At 36.0% G+C, this 22,951-nt stretch overlaps 1 protein-coding gene across 5 annotated transcripts in view; it reads right to left on the bottom strand.

Moving 5' to 3' along the window:
• The window catches only part of PARN (poly(A)-specific ribonuclease), a 59,535-nt gene that overhangs the window by 14,945 nt on the left and 21,639 nt on the right, over positions 1 to 22,951 (bottom strand). For all 5 annotated transcript variants that reach the window (XM_040590903.1, XM_040590904.1, XM_040590905.1 and 2 more), the window contains 3 exons: positions 19,748 to 19,803; positions 15,430 to 15,516; positions 7,872 to 7,946 (listed from right to left, as the gene is read on the bottom strand). In XM_040590903.1, the coding sequence (XP_040446837.1) occupies positions 7,872 to 7,946; positions 15,430 to 15,516; positions 19,748 to 19,803 (218 nt within the window). The remainder of the gene's footprint in view (positions 1 to 7,871; positions 7,947 to 15,429; positions 15,517 to 19,747; positions 19,804 to 22,951) is intronic.

Genomic DNA, 22,951 nt, shown 5'->3' on the forward strand with positions numbered 1-22,951 from the left:
AGCAGGAATTTTTCTTTATTATTTTTCTGGACACAGAACCAGCAAAAGAAAAGCAGTGAGAGCTCCCTGTTGGAGTGGGGAGTCAACCCCCTTTATGTAACCATGAAGGATTAAGAGTGGCACAAACCACAAGCTATATTTTAATACCAGCAAACTAAACATTTCAGCTAAGGCTGAGCAGTTGCAGGAAGCACAATCCTGTAAAATCTGATGACATTTCTGACACTTGTTAAAAACTTCAGAACATGAACTAGTGAACTGAATTTTGAGACATCCCCATGGCAGCACTGTCCAGAAGACTGCTCAAGACTAATACAGACATTTTTAACCAAAGTGCCTATTAATGCTCCACATGTTGGGTGCTTCAGAAAGAGCTATCCAGGTAAAGAGTTCATCCATCAGACACATTTTCTAGAGAAATGATTGCACGCCATTGTCAGAATTAACATACTCACTACTGCATCAAATAAGTGTGTTGATACTGTCCCCCTCATCTAAAAAGGCATCCCAAATAAAACTAAATCTTTAACTTTTCCATTTTGATAACCATTAGCACCCACAAGGAGTGCAAAACCTACAGATAACTGCTGAAGTCTTCCTACTGAAACCATTTCACTCAAGTCCTTACATAGCATACAGGCATGTATAACATCTTTACAATCTTTTGAAAAACTATGTGCAGTCTTAAGGTAACGTATGTTTTTTAAAAATCCAAAAGGTATGAAAATAATGCAAAAGCACACACATACAAGGTGATTATACCTTTACTACAATTATTACAGCTATTACTTTGTCATCTAAAGTGCCATTTTGATGCAGCACAAGAATGCAAGCCACTCAAAAATTAAGAGGAGAAATACCAATATTTTTGTAGCCTTCTCTCTCTCTATATATATATGTGATGCATATGTGTATACATACACTAATATATAAGATTCAACACTGCAAATTTAGCATCGTAGGCAGACACTAATGCAAAATTTAAGCCAAGCTTCCCTAAAACATCAAAACCTTATGGATCTCAAAAAAACAAAATTTGATGGGAGGAGGAGAGGGGAAATCACAAAAAGTTAGAGAAAATGTTTGAGACTGCACATAATTTGAATAAAAAGTAAAACAACAATAATAGCTGAGATCTGACATACTGCAGCATGACTCCAGCTTCCTTAGCCTACATTACGGAAGTTTGCTGCCCAGAGCGTGTATCTGACATGAATTTCACATTATCTTATTGGTAAGAACACAGTTTTATGAAATACATCTTTTTTTCAAAGAATCTGAGTTAATACAGTGGATACTACCTGCTATTTCCCCAAATTCAGTGAGAGAAGACTAATAAGCACACAATCTCAAAATATATGTGTATATTTTTTAATTGTGGTGGCAAGCATTCATGCTAAGTAGAAGGTTCTATAGTAAACCTTATAAAACACTAATAAACCATAAAATCCAGCCCTGTGAGAAATGCACAAGTTCAGAAAGATTAATGATTTAAAGAAGAATCATTGAAAGGCCATCACAATTTCAGCTGCTGCACTTTAGTCCATTGCTCCCCTGCTGTCTAAATACATTGGTCTTCTCAATGCCTAGAGGAAGAAGATATCTTGCATGCTGTAAATCTGTATGAGCTCATGTATCAGGGTACTAACACGTGGAACAACTTAACGTTATTTCAAAACTTGCTATTTATGACAAGCAGTTCCTTTTCACATGTATTCAAAATTTCAGGTTAGGTGTACTTATTGTATTTTAAAATGGCAAGAGAAACATTCTCAGGAAGATTCTCAGGTTAAAATTACTCTTAATTTGAACCACTGGTCTTAAAATATTGTAGAAATTGCTCACAATTAGAACATAGATGTTATTAAACTGCACCTAAGCCTTAGGCGAAGAGAATCAAGAGCAATCATTAGTTGTTAACGGAAAACAAATCAGGTATATTTTTGAAGTATCACTGATAAGCTTACCCATTATTTTCACTAACCTATAACTATGTAAAATGTCTCAGAACAGAAACCAAATTTTACTTTCAAGCATTTGAAAAATTTAACATATTTATAAGACTTTCCCATGTTTTAGAAATCAACCCACCCTCAAATAACAGCATTTTTTATAAGTACATTTTAGATGGCCTATAAAGACTTCACAAGTACAAGGATAGCTAAAGAAACCTCCCTTTAAGAGTGTATCTAGGTTCTTTTTAAACCGGTGACCTAAAGAGTCACTGAAAGTTGGCTGGAAACAAAATTCAAGGAAACCATGAATAACAAGAACTTATCATTGACACTAAGCATTAGCTCAGGACTCACAAGCTAGTTAACTAGCTGAGATACCGAAATGGTTTAAATTCTGAAATATTTCAGGTTGCATCAATTTATTAAATAAAATACTGGATTTAAAGTTAAGACAAGCGGAAGGCTCTCCCATCTTCCCCAGCATTTCCAGACTATTTGTGTGAAGTCTAGACCCATGTAAGTCAACAAGTATTGAAATAGTATTTATTTCAAACCTTTCCAGATGAAAAGCCAACTTTATAAATATACAAAGCTGAACAACATCCAAAAGCAAGTTTATCTAGGAAGCTGAAAGTCATGAGTCAGAAGCTGTACAACCAAAGTTGGTTCTGAAAATTCTTGTACTTAACAACTGTCAGAGCGCACACTGCTTCACCTTTGCTACAGACTTAAAAGCATGTGCTCCACGTTTGACAGCAATGCTGAGATCACGTGAAATACAATTTGGCTACAGTAAGCTCTGTCTCCCAGATGTCCAGCTAAAGGAATATCAACCATTTAACAAATTCTTATTAATTACCCACCTTGAACAGCAAAGCTCAACAGAAAACGTCCATTATTGTTTTCAGGTGCTTGTAACTTGGAAATCAGTTTACAGTAGAGTATATTGCAAAAAAGTGACAACTTAGAGCCATCTAAACCACCATTTTTACAAACTCATTATTACCTTTAACATGACAACATAGCAGTTCAACAGTGATAACTGACATACAGAACAGCCTACTAGAACTCAGGAGCAATCTTCCCCCACTAATGCAGGTAAAACTTGCACTTATAGACATGGCAGGCACCTAACTCCATGGTGGTTAAGAAATGGATAACTAACATTTGCCTTAGTGCAGCTTCCACTTCAAGCCACAGTTTACGTTCTAACTGTAAAGAGTAATATGACTTTATCAAAAATAAGCCTCTTTTACTCATACTAAATTAGAGTCTGCCAATATGCAAGTCACATGAATAACCAAATAAAGTGAAGATTCTTGGACATTATTATAAGCAACAAAATAAGAAGGTTAAGGGATTTGCTTCTTTTTTCCCAAGGTTTTTGTTTTATGTGGTTTAAGCATGCTATGTTCAGTTTGAAACCTAGGAGCAGCTCCAAAATTGCCTATAAAAATACTGCCCTTTCCCCTACTTATTTTTTCAGAGGGAAATAAATAGCAAAGGGAACAAGTCTTCTTATCCTATGCAAAGATTCATAGGCCCTTCACGGTAACACTTTAACAATTATGAAGTTGTAACATGCATTCTTCCTTGTCACATACACACTACTGAACTACCATGGGAAATTTGAAGAGCTAATTGTTAGTTCAATTCAGTTAATCAGATTTATACTTTTTAAACAGAAAAAACATATGGACCAATGTTTTATCAATTACTTTTTGACTAGATCTTAATGGTTATCATCCATGATATTACATAACTCAGGAACATTATTTTAAAGAGCACTTGGGGATGAATAGATACATTTTATTACCTACATATTCAAAATGGATTTCTATACATATTAACGTGAGAAATCCAACATATTCCCAGGGTGTAGGTGAACAAATTTTTAGTCCATTTAGAATACCTGAAGCCACCAGAGTTAAAAGCCACAGAAACAGTATAGAAAGCTTATACAAAGTGTCACTTTTTAAGATATCTGTCACTTGCTTGATGTAGAGGTTAAGCATGAGCATGAAAATGAATTACAATTAATTAGCTGAAATGTGAAAGCCATTTTAAAGAAAAAAAATCCCCATTGTGTTTTGTTATTTTTGGTTGTTTTTTTTAATCTGGTATAAATTAATCTTTAAATAAAGCAAAGCTTTTCAGAGTTTTCGAATAGCACAGAAAAACTCTGTATTTACGACACAAGTTTATCCAATTTCAATACAACGGTTAGATACAGTTACACAAAACTAGTAATACGGACAAATCACATGTTTCAAATTCCTTTTTAACACCTACAAAGCTGAAGAAAATGAAAAAGCTTTGGAGAAAAGTTTTTAAGAAACAAGCAAGATTCAGAAGCTGGTTATCCTATGTACATCAAGGCATGACTACAAATCAGTCTTTAAATGATTTGCTGTTCAATTCTGTAACTTTACATTACTTTAGTCAAATACTCAGTAGCTGAATCACTGCTACAACTGAAAAATAAAGACACCTCCCAGATCTGAACTGAGTTTAGAAAAGAAATTGGTAGACCTAGAATCAGTTACAACTCCATGCAGATTATTACAAAACTGATCCAATTTTTCATAGCTTTTCCTACACAGTCCCCTTATTAAAAGGGATGCAAAATAAGTCTGGATGTTTTTACAGTGCTTAGACTCATATATAATGCAAATCTGACCACCTTATCAGTACAGGGAAACTTCCACACACCCTTCATGTCCTCAGTCCATTTATTTTCCATAAATGTTTTTGTTGCATGTGTGCTTTGTTAACTACACATATTAATACCAGCTGAAAGCCAGAAACATCTTCAAGAGGTAAGCGTAAACATGTCTGCAGCAACATCTTGCATTGTATCATACTGTTTGACAGTTCTCCAAGGTTTTTTTATATAGTCCAGAAGATGCAGACATATTTATATAAACAGGTTAAAAACCAGTCCACATCATTAGTTTTTCCTAGGTTCTTCACTTAAACACGGATCACTAAATCACAAGTTCAAATAGTAACTTTTATGGCCAAAGCAGTTCATTAAAGAATTTAAGATCAGGAAACAGAATAAAAGAATTGATTTTACGATACATTTATTACAGGGGGAAAAACACCTAAGAGGTTTAAGCAATTTTACAATAAAAATTGCACAGCTTTTTGCTAACTGAGTTTGCTATAGTTTATCAGCTCGGCTGGCTGACTGCTTTCAAGTATATGAGATTTTACTAATCTAATTTCATAAAAATCTATGAAAGACTATAATCACCTGGGCTTTCAAACAAATAACTTGTTTTCTAGCACGTAGGCCACAGAACAAGCCTCCTTGTTTGTTAAAGCATAAAAAGCCATATACAGACAGAGCACTGCCAGAAAGATTCAGTTTAAATATTCTGCAGCCATTCAGTTCTTTTAACAATATGTAGTTGCTGTATCAAACAATAAAAATAATAATAAAAGAATAGTGGTGGTGAATGTGTATGCCAAGCATTCAGACAACCGGTAAGTAACTGAGGTGATAGCAGTGGGGAAGTTACTGTAGCAGCACGTAGGAAGATTTTCAGCTTATGAAATGGCTTAAAACACACATTTTTTAGTGAAAACAAATAGTCTTGTAAGTCCCACTCAGAGAAACAAGTAATCAGCTTGAAAAGAGGACGGAAAAAAAGCAGAGATATATACACTTAAATGACCCTACATGTTCTGTACATTAGGGCATCTGAACCAGAAAGCAGGAAACACAACTTTGTTGTATTTCACCACAAAGAAAGTCCTCTTGGAAACACAAAAAGGTGGAACAATTCCAACCCTTTGTTCAATTTTTCTCTCACACATGGAAAACAAACTCTGAATAAGATTAATGCGGTCACAAATAAAGAGCTTCAGACACTCCCGGCAAGTTGCTACTTCACAAATGGATTATTTGTGATTGCACAGCTCAGAGTTAAGATATCTATCTAAAACTTAAGATAGTTTAAGGCTTATTCCCTCCAATCTTGTAATGTACTCGCTGCTGCAGGAACAGGATTTTCCTCAAACCTTTGATGGTGTGCTGGTATCACCACCAACTATAATACATACAGTTTACAAATCACGAATGCTTCAGAGGTAAGAAACTAAGACAACACATGCAAGAAGTGCTAGCAATGCTTTCCTGAGTTACAGAGCCAGCTAAAATAGAGCCACATCTATTTTGACATAACTCTTCATCTGGAACTTCTAGTGAGAAGTAATATGGTCCTTATATCTGTACATAGATCAAGAAACAAGTGCTGGTAAGCACTCAAAACCCTCTGCAGATATATGTATGTATGAGGAAGTATGATAAATACACACAGGATGTTAGTAAGAGAGATGCACAGATTATGTATCCAGAACCTGAAAGCTTCTTTATTTGAGCTTTTTAAGATAGACGATGGTGAACTCAATGGGGTTTTCCAATTTGTTTTTTTCCTTTTAGAATTTAATTGTGGGAATTCTGGCAGGATTGCTCTTAAGTGCAACAAAATTTCAGCCATTTAATCAAAAATGCTATCAATACTGCCATTTTTACCAGCTCCACAGCATATCAAATACAAGCATTTCAGTAAATAGGGATGACACTACATAACGTATCCCAGATAATCGTGGATAATGCTCCACTTCCAGTCATTGTTGCCCGAAGTAAGTTTAAGGGTAAGTCCTCAAATACAAGCCCAAAAGAACTACAGAAACCCGTAAGAGCTTGTCAATCCAACTACAATCAACTGAAAATCATAAAAACAACCAACACCCAAACAATAAAGTGAAGAAACTCAACCCCCCAAAACTCAAAGCAACATTAACAACAAAAACTACCACCAAAAACCAAACCCAAACAAAAAAAAAAAACTAAAACCCCACACCCCAAAAAGATTGTTTTTCCTCATTACTAGAAGGAATATTTTCAGTACATTCAGAAATGTTGGACTCTTCCTTTGTCTTTTACTTAATTCTTGATGATTTCTCAAGAGAGTTACTTTATTCTATATTTTTCTTATGATATCTAGGTAATGTTTTGCTCTACACTTTCAGTCAGCTTCTTACATTGGAAATGTTTTTTTCTAGAATACCTTGCACAATTGTAAATAGTAAAACATTGCTATCTGTCCTAATTATCTGAATTAGGAATGTGGGTTCACTAAGACTATGTAATCAAGCACGATTTTTTTTCTTAAATTAACATCTCTCCTAAAATACAAACCCAGAAGCAATATATTAAAAAAATCCAACACCAATGAACTTTCAAGAAAGAAGTTAAGCAAGTATACATCCTGTAGAACTTATGCCCATGAACATTTTTCAAAGCTAAACTCAAAAGTTCAAATAAAAATTAAAATAAAAATTAAGGCCTAGAGAGATCACACATTATTAATACACAAACTGTAGACGCAGTAGGAGTCCAGACTGTTAGGAGACTATTATTTTGCATGTGTTCTACAACCCACCAAAAGCCTTACTACTGTATTTGTTACTCACAAATGTAAACCAAAGGAAACTTATAGTAGTTCAAAGGATATTTGAAGGCAAAGATCATAAAAGTCTTTGATAGCTCTGCTTTGTGCAAAGTAACAGTAAATAACCTCAATAAATAAATACTGCATCAACTGAGAAACTAGCAAGTTCAGGTAGTTAAAGGGTCATGGAATGAAACACAAAACTCTCAGCCAAGTGCAGCTCAGGCTTACTGTCTCTGCTGCAGCCCACATGCTGGTACCATAAAAGTTTAGCTACTCCTACAGCATCTCAACCAAGTCAGTAGTTTTGCCGTTAGAATCACGGATCCTGTTGGCTCAGAGCATTTTGCAGGAGCCAGATGACATCAAGTCACAATACCTGAACTTACATGAAGTAAATTCAATTTAATTTACTTGTAAATTTACTTGAAGTAAATTCAGAAAGACTTACCTATTTGTACTTGTTCTGGCTGGCTCAATGATACAAATGCAGATGTATCATCAATCCATGAAACCTGAATGTTACCTAGAAAAGGCAAAAGAAATGATTATGACTATTTTTATCTTAGGCTTAGTCACAGATTTTATCTGATGTGCCATGACATAAAAGAAAGTAGTCAACTAAGAGGAACTTCACCTGAGAAGGCTTTTGTCCACTGTAAAGGCACGCAGTTGTACATGAGCCTGGAACTGTGCAGAAAGCAGTGACTGTTAGGGCTGCATATGCATCCTGTATATTCTTAGAGCGAATAGAGTAAGGACCAAAAAGAAAGAGACACATCTAATACCTTTTTCACTCCCAGGGTATTCTTCTGCTTCTTCATAGCATTTTTTTAAAATTAAATATAAATCTTGTAACAATTCAAGTAATCTTAGGGCTTTTTTAGTCCTCCCTTCAGCCGTTCCATATAATTCTACAACAAAAATTCAAGCAATTTTTTCTGGGAAATTTCAGCTCTGTACTAAAAAGTTGTGTTCTAAAATCTATCCATCCTTCAGAACTGCAGTATTTCCTAAAGACACAGCATGGACAAGCTCCAGTTACTACTCACTGTTCCTTTACTACTACAGACACCCAAGATAAGAAATTCCAATAGCAGGTGAGTTGGGGACAACCACTGATCACACAAGTGGAGAACTCCAGTTACTGCAACACTCTAAACCTTCAGATTGGTTTGTTTGCAACCCACTATAAAATATTTCCTGGATGTGCAATGAAAACTTAATTTGAGTAAATATAAGAACAAATGCACAAAATCATGGACCTCATTTGGAAGCTGTTACAATGGAACAGTGACTAGAACCAAGTTCCTCCATGCATTAAGCAGTTAGTACATTTTCTATGTGAATGGCTTAAATCATCACACAGCGCTAAAAGAGCTCATAATCAAGCAAAAGTGGAGGAAAGGATTCCATTCCAGACACAAGGTCTTATTATAGTCTGAAATCCATTTACATCTCCTGTTATCACCTAAGTGCTCTACTGTTAGTACAATTCAGATATTGAAAACTGGTGCAATTTTTTTCAGGTAGACTAGGAAATCAACTTATATACAACATTACACCACCATTTAACCTTCAGACATTACAAGGTTAAAAACAATGATGCAAAATGCTTAAAATACATATTATTTTGAGATGTTTAATCTATTTAAATGCAATTTAGCCTACAGGTTGCAGGATTATAGCAGTCTCTTCTGCAATCCAGTCACATAATAAACAGATTTTCTAATTATAAATAATAAAAGCCTAGTTAGGTTTAGTTTGCATGCTATACATTTCAGTAGCTGTTTAGGATGTTAAGTTATAATTATTTTGATCACCAAAACCATAATTAATTCAGTATGGTTATTGACATTTCCCTATACTAAGGGCCTATGGTTGCTATTAAGAAAAGCCTACACTGGGAAGTCAAATGTTAGAATTTCTTTAAACACCCTGTAGCAAAAATAAATTAAAATTTCTAATAAGTCAATCTTCGAAGAACATAGATTTTTGCTGACTACAGGTAAGGGCCATTACTGTAGGGAGAACATGCTTTTGGCAGGACACAACATTTCACAACACAGGAAAAGCCCAAGCTGATTTATGATTGCAACTCAAAATTGTAGTGCATTATGTAGGGCCCCAACACTGAGCCTCCTTTAAATATTAGAAGTAACTGCACAATTTAATATTGTTCTGAGTGCATTGACAAGTTATTGTTCTGAATGTCTTTGTGTATCAAGTGCTCCTTTTTGGCATTACTAATTACAAATTTTTCTAAGTAATTATTGAGACACCCAAGACCACACTCTTCTGTAATTGTTCAACATGGAAGGGATGCCCAGATTTTGTCCCTTCTGTCCCTTTCCTACATACATAGTTAATTATTTTCCTATCTACCCTGAATAGACCAAAAGAAAGATCAGAAAGAAAAATTCTCCTAAAATCTTGCAACTGTGCCCTTAAGAGTAAAATATTAGAGGATCAGAGATGGGCTAAAATCTCCTGAAGGAGTTCACCTACTACTCAGGTGGCCTTCAGTGCCCAGATTGTCACTAAGTACCAATTACAAATAAATAAATAAAAATCCAACCCACTGATGGCACATCGTTTCAGTATCAGCTACTTATTCATTGCTGCAGAAAGGCTGCTGCACTCTAAATGACTTTGGTATTTTAGATAATCAAGGGTTTCAATACCTGCCAACATATGCTGCTTTTCTACTCAGATTTATATATTTTAAATACACAATTTCAAGAACTAGTCAAATATTAAGTAGTGCACTCTGAGCTGCAATCTGAAGTACAACAAATGCTTTTGCGCAATTCTCCACTCTTAAAATACACTTTTTTCAGACTGTCACATTTCATTATTATTAAGAAACGAGAGACAAGATAAATCAATTAGATCATTCAGCAGTATTGTTAAGCACTCAGTAAATATTGTGCACTTCAGAAGTAAGGTGAAAGTGCAACAAAGATGTAAAAAGCAAATGCATCTGCACTTGAAGTACAATATTTAGCAATCAACATAGCTGCACGCCAGCTTACTTGAAGGCTTACCCAAATAAGCCATATACAGCAATGTAAGAGTACCAGCTCTAGAGAAATAAAATAGAACACTTCTCTCTACACTTCCAAAACAGATCAAATGTCTTCAATACTTTGAAGAACACCATTGTTAGCCTGTATGAGCCTGTCTATTTGCTACCACGTGCAATGTCAAAAAACGTCCCTTGCAAATAAAGGGTAATGTGAAAAATCATCAAGTGAAATAAAACATCTTCACCCAAATAAGAATAGATGAAAATCTCATCTGTTGCTTCTGAGATGAAGGTGCAAAGTAACATGCTCTTTTCTATAATTAAATTTGGAAATTCTCTATATATAAACACAAATATGCCAACAACACTGAATTCCACAGGACAAAATAATACTGATGGATCAGGTCATTCAAACAGATTTTCCTTCAGTTTTTATACCACAATGACCAAAACTATAGAAAAGCTTCCGTGTAAGAGACGAAGTATACTAGGACTCAGCCTTCAATAGAAAATTCTAAGGAAGACACCTATACAAGTCTACAGGGAACATATGAGAACAGAAATTATATGAAAGACGTGCAGAGGGGATTCACTATTTTACTATAAAACAACTAAGGGACATGTAATAAAATATACAGATGTTTTAAAACCAAAATAATTTTTCACATAATGCTTAACTGCAATTAGGGAACTGCCACCAAGTGCTGTGGATGACAAGACTATACATATGGGATAAAGAATGATTTTAGATTGACTTACAGAAAGCTGTGAAAGTCTCCAACTAAAAGACGCAAGTGTGACCTCTAGCTCACGAGTCCCTACGTTATAGATTGCTAGAAGGCGGGAAAGTTGCTTTACTTCCATTCTGTTCTTACACATTTCCTACACTACTGTTAGGGGCAATTAGACAGCATAGATATTAGGACTCCACGGACCTTCATTTAACAAAAAAGTTTATTAATATATTCCATTTTTTTACAATTAAAAAAAATTACCCCATTGACACCATGATAGGATTGCTAACAGCTTCTGGACACCAGCTGCATCAGACAATAGAAACAGTTGAAGCAGCTATTAAACACAAACAATATTCTCCCGGTGAGTAATTGAGAAGGGTTAACAGAGCTTCCACCTTTCTGGCAGGAAGACAGGGTACAAAGAAAGCAAGAACAGCTGAAGGAAACATTGGCATGAGAAGAAGGAGGAAAGGCCAGAAACGCACAGAGAAAAAATAGGATTAAAAGTTTAAAACTCCCACAGAAACAAAAGAAACAACCAAAAAACTCCACAAAGCATAAAAAACAACACTCAAAGTTACGTGTCTATATGAACATGAGCTTAGAAAAATATTTAATATATATAGTGTGCTAGAAGTTTTCTTTAAACTAGACTGTCACCTTTGAAAGGGACATTTATCTAGCTCCACTTTTTTTTTTTTTTTAATTCTTGAAGGAAAATTTAAGCAGTGAGTTTGTAGTACAGGGGTTAACAGGAACAGTCATAGTGTATGGAACTTGTGAGTGAGTCTCAAAAATGTGTTTAAGAGTCACTGAAAACTCATCTATATAGTAGCTTGGACTACTAGAACAAGATTTAAATACACAAAGGACCGATTGCATTTTTAAAGTAATTTATGCATCTTCAAGATCACCTCTGATTCCGTGAACTACACCAGCATTCACCTCCCTCTTAAAGACAACTCACATTCTCGCAAAATACAACACACAGTTTTGACTCCACTCACTTGGAAAATTTTTAACTAGTATTTTTTATAATAGTTTGATATTACTTTTTTTTTAATGCCCAGAGACATTCATTTCAGTAGAAATGAAGATTATACACAAAAACTGTATTCTAGCAAATACTATTTTAATACCTTCATATTTCACATCAGCATGACCAAAACAAAAGCTACAAATGTAAGAATTTAAAGAAAGTAAGTGTTCTAAAAGACTGCAGAGTACTGCAAGTTCTTGTACAGTGAAACTACATTCACCCATGAGACTATAAAAACATCTTGCACGAACAGGTGTCTGCTTGGTATGCATGCAGCACTGAAAGACTTCAGAATTATGAACACCCCTTCTAGAGTAGCAAATGTAAAACAGTTCCAAGTCTGACACTGCAGCCCCTTCAGCTGTTTCACTGCTTTCATTAGAAGCTTCATGGAAGATTACAACTCTGCTTCAATTCATACTAAGCTAAACCAGAATCAAAATAAGTTTTCTATAAAGTCCAATTAATGTTGCTATTCAATTTAACAACTGATCTATTGATTTTTAATCCAGGTAAAAGCTTTATTTTAAAACATTTCTGTTTAACTTGTATAATAAACTGGGATAATTCATGTCTGTTAGTGCCTTGGTTTTTCTGGCTTTTGGCAAATCACTTAACCTCAACATTGCGCCACACTCTCTGTCCAGCTACAACTGAAAAAGCATGGGTACTCCTGGAAGCTGGAAGGAATAACCTGCAGCTTGTTTTGAGATACCATGGCACTAAGACCTAAAACAAAATATAGATTAAGTACTACCCAGATATGAGGGGTTTGTAAATCCACACATGAAAACATTCAGCTCTGAAATCTGGAGAAGTGAGAGAAATGGGAATTTCAAAATTTTATACTATTTTTGAGCTGTGTAAGCGTGACCCCTGGTGGTAGTGATCTCTGCTTGCGTTTCATAAAATGAGAAAAACGACATGGCTGAGTCTTTAAAAGGCTATAGAAACAACGTCCAAACCGTGTTGTTTCTTACCCCTGTGACAGCAACTCTGGAATGATCTCATTAACTTTCTACATTCTCACATTCTATATTTCCCAATGGGGAATATTAAATCCCATCCAGCATTACACCAGCATCATGCTGCAGTACAGATCAAAAAGTCCGAAGGAACTGAGTGAATTTTACACAGGTCCAGAGACCCTGCACAGACTACCAAGTCATAATTCTAGGTGAAGAGGAGAACAGTACCATCCCATAAACTAGCGTGGTGATCCACAGCAAGCACAGGAGCGACAATACTGAGCATGCTTCCATCCTTTTACTAGTTATTAAACGTCCTTATGGATACCACAGCAATCATTTCAATGGAGGTTAGGTTCAAGTTTGCCCTGAATCCATTTGCCACCCTACAACTCTAACTTAAGTTGTCAAGTGTGGTACATTACTTTGAAACAACTCCAGTACACTGATCAAGTCCTAGCTAAACAGACACCTCTTCATTTACTTGTCTCCAAAAGGGAAAGGGTTATTTCATAAGAGAGCCACCTAGTCACTTATCTGCTTAAAAACACACATAAAAATACAGTTTTTACAGTGGTTATACTCTAATGGATAAAATTGGTACTGGGACTTTTAAGTAAAATGGGAGGGCAGGAAAAAGAGGAAACTACAGTGCCAAGCAGAAAATTTTTAGGAACAGGGAACTTACCAATCTAGTCATACATGCTCTGCTTAGAGCTGCCAAGACTAATGTACTATAAAGCATTATAATCCATTCAATAAAAAAAAATAAATGCAATTTTCTAAAATTGCTTAATACCAGAAACAAAAGGCAGACCCTCATCTTCCTCCCCCTTTCAGCTCTCCCCTACCTGCATCGCTTTCAAAACCTGCTGGATCCTCCCAACTGGGTCCACACCCTCCTCTCCACACCAGCCCACCAGGCAGGACCAGCATAAAGGCCACTTCTATGGCATCCCCAAGTGCCAATTTTTTCCCACTACTCATGAATGGCTGGTGCTGGAGATCTGGTAGAGCCCAAAGGCACAGGTCCTAAGTGCTAAAAAAGACCTCAAAGCTGCTGTCCCTGCCCCCTTTGGCAATACAGGAAATCCATATAGCTTAGATGGGTGTCAATTTTTTTCAAATGAGAAAGTGATCCCCCCCCAAATAAACACTTTGGTAAATAGCTTTAAAAAAAAAAAAAAAAAGGAAAAAAGAGGGAGCTATTTCCTGATAAAATCCTTATTACAGAATTTGAGGAAGACAAGATGCATAGATATTTATTAATACATAATATTTAATAAGAAATATTTCAGTAACATAAGTATTCCAAGAAAATATTTCTGGAAATCATGCAAAAAGTTATTAAAATAAGAGTAATTATTATTTTACATTAAATGTTTTAAGAAATGAAAAGAAGTTACCTCTTTGGAGAAAAAAAAAGCGGGGGGTGGGGAGGTAAAAAGCCTTACTGCAAAATTCTTTACAAGCCCGAAAGATCTCTTTCAAAGCACTACCTTACAGAGCAGTAATAAACTAGAAACCAATCTGCAATAAAAATCTTGGAAACAGCATTCAACACAGGGCTGTACGAAAGACTATTCTTGTTCTGATTTTGGGACGCAAAGCATAACCACTGTTTTCTGCTGCAAGAGATAGGTATTAGGAGATCGCTGTCAATTAATTAGTATCTCCATGTCCTTACATTACATACAAATAGTAGAGGAACAACAGGTCTACTAGTTCCCAATTTATAAGATAGCTTTTTTGTTGTTTCTTCTGACTTGGATGGTGTTCACAATCTTGAAAACAAACTGGCTATTTTCAAGCTTGCTTGCTTGCCTAGACTTACATAAGTTAGCGTCTGGCTTTCAGCGGGATGAACCTTACCCCTAAAACCTTGTTCTGCCTTTCACACCAATGTCTATTCTCTTTACCCACCTATACAATAAACTCTTACCTCCTCCCAGAAAAGGCTGTAAATAAAAGCATCAAAGGTCCACAATATTGAACAAGCAGCACATAAAAACATTTCTAAAGAGCAGTTAATCACAGCAAACCCTTTCAACTACCATTAAAAAGAAATTCCACAGGACACCATTCAAAAATTACAAAAGGCAAATTAATCGTCACCTATACTTGAGTAAGTCTGCATCCACAGATTAAAAATAACAAACAAAACCAGAGGTACTTGCTAATGACAAAGGTGAGGCAGGGGGAGGAATGTAGAAGAAAGGATAGACTAAATTACTCACCGAAGGCACTAAAAAGCTGGTAAAGGTCACTCGTCTTCCACTCTTTGGGAAAAGTAACATGAAGAACATGATCTCGTTTTGGCTGCACTGTGAAACAAAAAAGGTTTTGCTAATATAAGAGTCACTACTAGTATCTTTAAAACATCCTAAAAAAGTCATCTAATATGGTCACGTAGCTTTTTTTAGTTTTTCTTTTTTTATTTAAATAAGAAAACTGGCCAAGATCTATGAAACTATGTCAGGCACCAATGAAAACGTGCCTGCAATTATGCATTAAATAGATATACTAAATCCTACCACTTCATCCGTGTAAAAAATTGAAACAGCATTACATGCAGTGGGAAATGCCCACAAATCCAGTCCTTCCCATCCTTTGCACCAGGTTCAAGGACAGAAGAACAAAACAACAGCCTCTTCATGCTCCAGCTCTAGCTTTAAAAAGTTCTCAGCAATAATTCAATGTTGCCACTTTTCTATCAAGGTTCAATTCAGTTTTCGTATAACATTAGGTACAAGCTAGAACACACACACTGACAGACTTTTTCTTAAATATTAAAAACTACATCAAGGAAAAAAAAAGCATATAAAGGCCAACATCTAAAGAAGTAGTGCAGAAGTATCTTCTTTAGGTAGAGATATATATAGTGTATATATATGTATTATATATATTGGGTATAGATAGATGGGGGGGTCAGGGGGTGGTGAGGGAGAGACTGACTTTCGTCTTCATGAATTACCCTCCTGAATTCTTTAGTGATACAAACTTCTCTAGTTTCTGATCTCCTTCACTTTCAGCATTAAACTAGGAGGTTTTTTCCAAGGTTGATCTCATTCACAGAGCAAATGTGTCCAAAACTGGACCATTAACCAATTATTATTGCTATATTCAACTTTCATGTGTACTTGACCCCACTCCACAAGGGCAAACCTACTAGATGTTTTTGCTACATGTAGTTAAGGATGCAAGTTCGCTCTATTTTATGATGAAAGCCTTATGCATTGTTACTTTCATAAATATAGCTAAGCATCAGCAATTACTATAATTTAGTCATTAGATTGATTAAGTAGTAGTGTCCTCAGCCTGGTACGTGCTTTATAGTAGAAGCATCTATGTTTCTAGGTGTAATTCTACTCCACAAGTAAGGCTTCATTTTTGCATGAACTTGAGAATCATAGAATCACAGAATCATTAAGGCTGGAAAAGATCTTTGAGATCATTAAATCCAACCGTTAACCCAGGACTGCCAAGTCTACCACTAAACCATGCCTTTAAGCACCACATCTACATGTGTTTCCCTGAACAGATAGAACAGATTATGTTCTTTGGTTTTAAGCCTTGCCACCCCTGCCCAAAGGTTTAACAGAATTTTTATTCCCAAATAATTTAACAACTTGCATAAACTCAACAGAACACAACAGTTACTCAAAATCAAACTGCTAACCAAAACATGTAATGAAATTAGGGCAGATTTCCAAATGCATATGTCTTCTAAGGAAGAGGTTGCAGCATGAATTCAATAATAGTACTAAAATGCTAAAAAAAACACCAAAACCAAAAAACCCACTTAATGAAAGCACCATTATGCAGGTACCAACAGCAAAAATAACACAGTTACCACATAGCATCTCATAACTGAAATACTGAATGCTTAATGAAGTCAGGGGAAAATGAGTTTCATAAGTTTTGTTTTGAGTAACTACTTGTCTTGCTCCACATAGTAAAGAACCTAGTTCTTCAGCTGCAAAAAAGTGGGAGGCCAGAACATGAACCTGTTGTAAATGTTGTAACATGGTACATGTGTAACCATGTAAGTTGTAACATGGTATCCAACTGGTTGGCGAGCAGAACCCATGCAGCTTAGAAAAGGGTAGTTATTTCATCTGATTGTACCAGCTGAAATAAAATTGATGTTGCAGAGAGGTACACAGGAAGGAGGTATGCCTTTTCCAGATGAAACAGTATTTACTGAAGAGGTTATAACTGCCCAGCCTCCGGCCACTTGCTGTTTTCTTCTAAGTGCTTTAATCTGTTTTGCTCAAAACAAGCATGGTTAGCATGAGTTTTATCACAAACTCTCTGGTTTGCATGAGCATCAGATTGGATGGAGACACAAGTAGTTAAAAGAAAGCAATCCTTTCATAAGCACAAGTGAAGTCTTGTTCCTTAAATCTGCTACATCAAAAACCAAAAAGGACACAACATTTTTTAAGCACCAGAATTCAGTTTTTTGGCCACTATACAAGCCAAACACCAAACCCCCAGAAACTGTCTGAACAAGCCAATGAAGATCAACTCATTGCTGTAGAGCCTATTGAACAGCTACCAATTCAAAGGTTTATTAGCAGTTCAGTAGCAGAGAATTGTAACAACTCCAGTTTCAGATGTTATAACAGCCTTTTTCTATTGATTACAAAGAAGAAACTACACCTAACCCTCCACCATCAGTTTATTCTTAAATTCACTTTGAATCCTCTGTTAAACCTCTATACCTTCCACCTACTCAGGTGAGAAATACTTTATTCATATTCTGCTTTGCAGTCAATTTGTGCAGCAACTTCATTCTTTTGAAAGGAGTTTTTTAATACACAGTAACAAAAGAAGATGATGAAAGTCACTTTCACATATTCAATACTTTTTGACCTAGCATGTGTTACCAAACTCTGTCCTAAGTTTTGTTGTGTTTGTCATTTTTTGTCATGTAGTGTTATAGCTAGTTTTGCAATGTTTCCAGGAATAACAGTCACCTAGTTAGCTATGCCTCACCTTTGTTTTTTTTTTTTTTTATACAGTCTTTGAGTATATCTATCACAGAGGTGTGGCCTTATTCTTTGCATGGCTTTACTGCTCTGTGAAAACGCCCCTACAGACAACCAACCAAATAGCTTCCTCAACCTACAGTAGCATTTAAATCTCAAAACAGCAATAGAAGGTTCTAAAGCAGCCAGCCCAACACACCACCCTAGACGTACTTTCTGTTTTGAGGCTTAGAAAGTCTCCCTGGTTCAGATTCTGCAGTAACATCTGCACCTTCTGTTCTACAGGAGTGGCTTTCAGATAAGAGAGAGAGACTCTAACAGGCAGACTTTTTTGGCATCTCTTCTTGGCAAACAATCAAAACAATCCTGTAAGTTGGCTAGCAAGTGGAAGTAGCATCCTTACAGCTTAGTAGCTTTGGCATTCTCTCAATGACCTACAGTATTTATCTATTTCTCCACTCAATATCAAACGGTTAGTGAAAGAAGCATGCAACATAATTAGATGACCATTCCAACAAATCCACAGAGAGACAGAGCACAGTGATCTGGTCATCTAACTGCATTTAAAAATTAAACACATGCCCTTACAGCATATATTTTCCACTTCAGTAGTTACTTTCATCATTATGGAACTGTATTCTGTTACTACTATCTAATACAGGGTCACTCCTCCAGTCTGAGCTTTCTGATGCATGGAGTGGAAAATGTCTTCACAGCAGTATTGCTTCCAGATGGGTATCACTTTTAAGATGGTTGTGTATCTAACTTCACAGTAAAACATCAAGCTTTCATCTAGTCAAGGACCAGACTGACCTCCAGGGCTTCACATTTTCCTAAGTCAAGACATCAATGGTAACACTTAGCTGAGGTTTTCTCCCTCAGAGTGTAACATCCCATAACACTAAGGACCTTTATATTAGTAAAATCTATTTTCATTTACATGTATTACTAACTTATTACAGCCCCAGGTTTGTAACCTGAAATAACCTGAAGTGTAAAAATATTCCAAGTAATATTTTTCCATTTATGTAATCATAACTTCATGTGACAAAAGAATTCTGATGTTTTGATTGAAGTGAAGGTACTGCTGCCCACAAATTGTGAAGGAAAGTGGCCAGAAAAATTTCACAACCATTTGCTATTCACTAGTTTGCATCCTGTATTTGCTGCTGGGGTGATGGGAGAGAGGGAAAGTGTTAATACTCCACTTTATATGTTACATGGTACATAAAAGTAGTGACCCAAAATAACCATAAAGCTGTTAACTTCAAAGTCTGTTACATTTAGTTACAAGAGTTTAATATCTGTTCTGGACAATCTCCTTTGCAATGCAGATTTTCTGGCCAAAGTTGAAGAACCTAGGGTTTTACTACTTCATTTAAAAAAAAAAAAAAAAAAAAAAGAGGGGGGGATGTTTAAACCATTTGGTAAAGTGGCTAATAACCTGAACACAGCTGATGTCCCATGTTTTCGATATGTGAGAATTAATCTTTACACTTCCTCCTCCAGGAAATTTGTCATTAGTAAGTAAAAAATAAGTAGTAAGAAATAAGCTACTTACAGTCTGGTCCTTCCAAATTGAGATATGGTATGTCCATTACTCTCATAAGAAATAGCCTGAAGCAAAATGGAAAAGCACCATTAGCAAATTTCTGCCTAAAGACCTTTTATTAAGCTCTCCTTTTTACAGTTTTTTAATGTTGCTTCTGAAGAAGCAGAAGTCATCCCAACCATATCTTAGGCTGTATTAAAACAAATAGACCTCTAATTAAGTCCAATTCCTTCTCTAACAATCCAGATTCAGCAAGTTACTTGGCACCATGCTAATAATTTTACTTATTCAACAAAACAAGAAGAAAGAAGCCCCACACTGTTACAATTAAAACAAATGGAGAAATGAACATTCAGAAAGTAGCAGCTCTGTGCAGTAAGAGCCAGTTACACAGTGGATAGCGCAAAAGCTGTCATTCTAAATAAACATACATTTTCCCATTTTCTGAGCATTGCATCATGCTGTAGATAGAATGGATCTTAAAACCCTACAACTGCAAAAGCCATCATGACACTTTATGGAGATAACCAGGACAAGTCTTTTGCTCTGTCACGTGTAACTGAAGAGTTTCTCAAAATATTTATAAATTCTTCCAATAAAAGCACATATTCAGCTCTGAAAACTATTTCCTTCCAAAATAAGAGAAGTAGCCTAAAATCCTGTCATAGATACAGATGCCATGTTGCTGTTACAAAACATTTGCTACGTATAGTGTTCACTGGAGGGCTAAAGTAAGTAGCTTTCCTATCATATCTTCAAAAAGCTTATAAAAGGCTTATCAGGTTATGGTTACAGTATTCAACTAAGTAATAACTAATATAAAGAGTGAAGACTGATCTGTAATTCCCTAGAGATTCTTTGTATCACAGCACACTCACTATTAGATTTTAAGAGTTTGAATATTATGACCTGATGGTTACTTGTATCGCTGAAAAGTCTCCCGGAATGCAGTTGGCAACTTGTTTTTACTATAAATACTCAGGAGAAAGAAAAAACATGACCAAACCCAAAACACTGTGGAGCAAATGAACTGTAAGGCTCACAAGTGAACCAGAGGGTCTTCAGAGAACTGCACCAGTTATGATGAACACTGTCCCACCTGATTTCTCTTCCTGAGTCTCAGGGAAGATATAGTAGAACGTGCACTGTGTCCCCCTGAGCACTACAGAACCTAAAAGGGATTTTATTAATAAAAATTAAGACGCTTCAGCATCAGTTAACTTTAGAAACTTTAACAATTTCAACATAGCACTGAGTAATGAAATTATTTTACAAAGGAGCCACAGCTTCTTCCTACATTTAGTCTTAGGTGCCATACTCCTATAGCCTTGGCTTCACTATAGTTATCTGTCTAAACAGGACAGGAGTGACATCTTGAGAACAAAGCTAGCTTCAGAACGCAGCTTCCACAAGGAAACAGAGAAAAACATCCTTACTCTGACCTCTAGAGATCTGGGGTAATACTGACAGGACATGCAGTGCTACTGAGCAAAAACCAAACAAACAAAAAAGCCATCCACCCAGAAAATGACAGGAGACACAGTGATCAGGCCACAAGGTTATCTTCCATGAGATTAAAGGGAGAGGGAATACAAAGGGGGTGTGTGTGATAGATCTTCTAAGGAGCAATAGAAAGGAAGTGACTATATTCCATCTCTGCTGGAAGACACCAGGCAGGATCCTATCACCATCACAGAGCACCTATCTGGGCAGAAAAGAACTTGCAGGTCTGGGATCTATGCTCTGAATGTAAGCTGGACTTCAGACTGTAGAAAGATGTTCGGTTCCATTTATTACCTATGATTTGCGCTCATATCTTCATCTGAAATAATGTCAATGTCACTGTTAGTAAGACCCACAGCTTTCTTCAGACTCCAGTGCACAACCTAAATATACAGTATTTCAGCTAGTCAGTAAAAGCAGTTTAGTCTTCACTGGATGAAGGCTGTCTATCATCCATACAGGATAGCAAAAGTTTTCAAGAAAAAAAAAAAAAAAAAAAAGGCAGATGTGGTTTAAGTTGAGCTACCTGAAGAAAAAGCCTTCACAGAACTCTTGTAACCAGCTACTTTACTCATTTCCTAGGTAGCAAATTTCATAAAAATAAAGACAAGGTTTACTAAAAATACAACAAAGACTTCTGGGGAGAATACTAGTGTAGTTAAGCTGCCCTCCCCCAGGTTTTATCATGTTGAGGAAAGCAATACAGTGGCCAACAAGGACAAACTTACACCAAAAAAATTATATACCTGAGATAATTAAGATCAGTTTTTTTATCCTCCCAGACAAATCCTGTATTTATTTGTTTGGTCAATGAACTACGACTCTAAACAGCACATACACTCACACTCCCTGAAGACATAGTATAAATACTGATTTTCATATTAAGTGCACTTAAGGTACGTTACAGCACTAACTGCCATCTTGTAGTACTAACTTATACAGATTATGAACACTGAGTTGCAGCATAATCTCTAATTAAGTATCCATAATTACGGTTGTAAGATTCCTCATCTATCTGCAGAAAATTTAAACTAATAAGGTTGTTCTGTACGACAACATAAACCCTACTTTATATTAAATTAGCTAGATTCGCGAAGTTGTAGCTATGGCATTACTTTTTACTACATTAATTCACAGTAATGTAAAAGCTATACTGACCAAGCTAAAAATAGAATAAAATAAATATTTCCTACACTGCTTAAAAGCTACAGCCAGAACACATGGTCAGAGGATAGACATCTATTTCTCAATATACAACAATATCCTAGGAACTCTGAGGTATCTGGAGACAGCCACTTGGAAGACAATTGTTTCTGTAGCAAGTCAAGCAACATAAGGATAAGGCAAGGCTACAATCATGCCACTTCACAGCAAAGCTTAAGTGGTCTCAAGCAGTCAACATTCAACCTCTGCTTTGAGCTAAGACAAAACTTTTCACAGTTGTGTGATAAACTGTGTAGAGAAACTGATGCAGCTGAAAAAAAAAAGGCATCTTTTAAAACCCAGATCAGTTTACCAATCCAGCTCAGTAACCAGTACAGCCACATGTGGCTGAAAGCACAAGGACAGCAAGTGTTCACTCCTACACTATGACCGAAAAGTCAAACTGCAGAAAAGCATGCTGATGTTCTTTTGCAATAATTTTGCAAAGAAAATTAGATTAATATAGAAAAGCAAAGGGAGAAATTAAATGATTCGCAATACATGCCA

The sequence above is a fragment of the Falco naumanni genome, chromosome 4, assembly GCF_017639655.2.
Source record: "Falco naumanni isolate bFalNau1 chromosome 4, bFalNau1.pat, whole genome shotgun sequence".
Lineage (NCBI taxonomy): Eukaryota > Metazoa > Chordata > Aves > Falconiformes > Falconidae > Falco > Falco naumanni.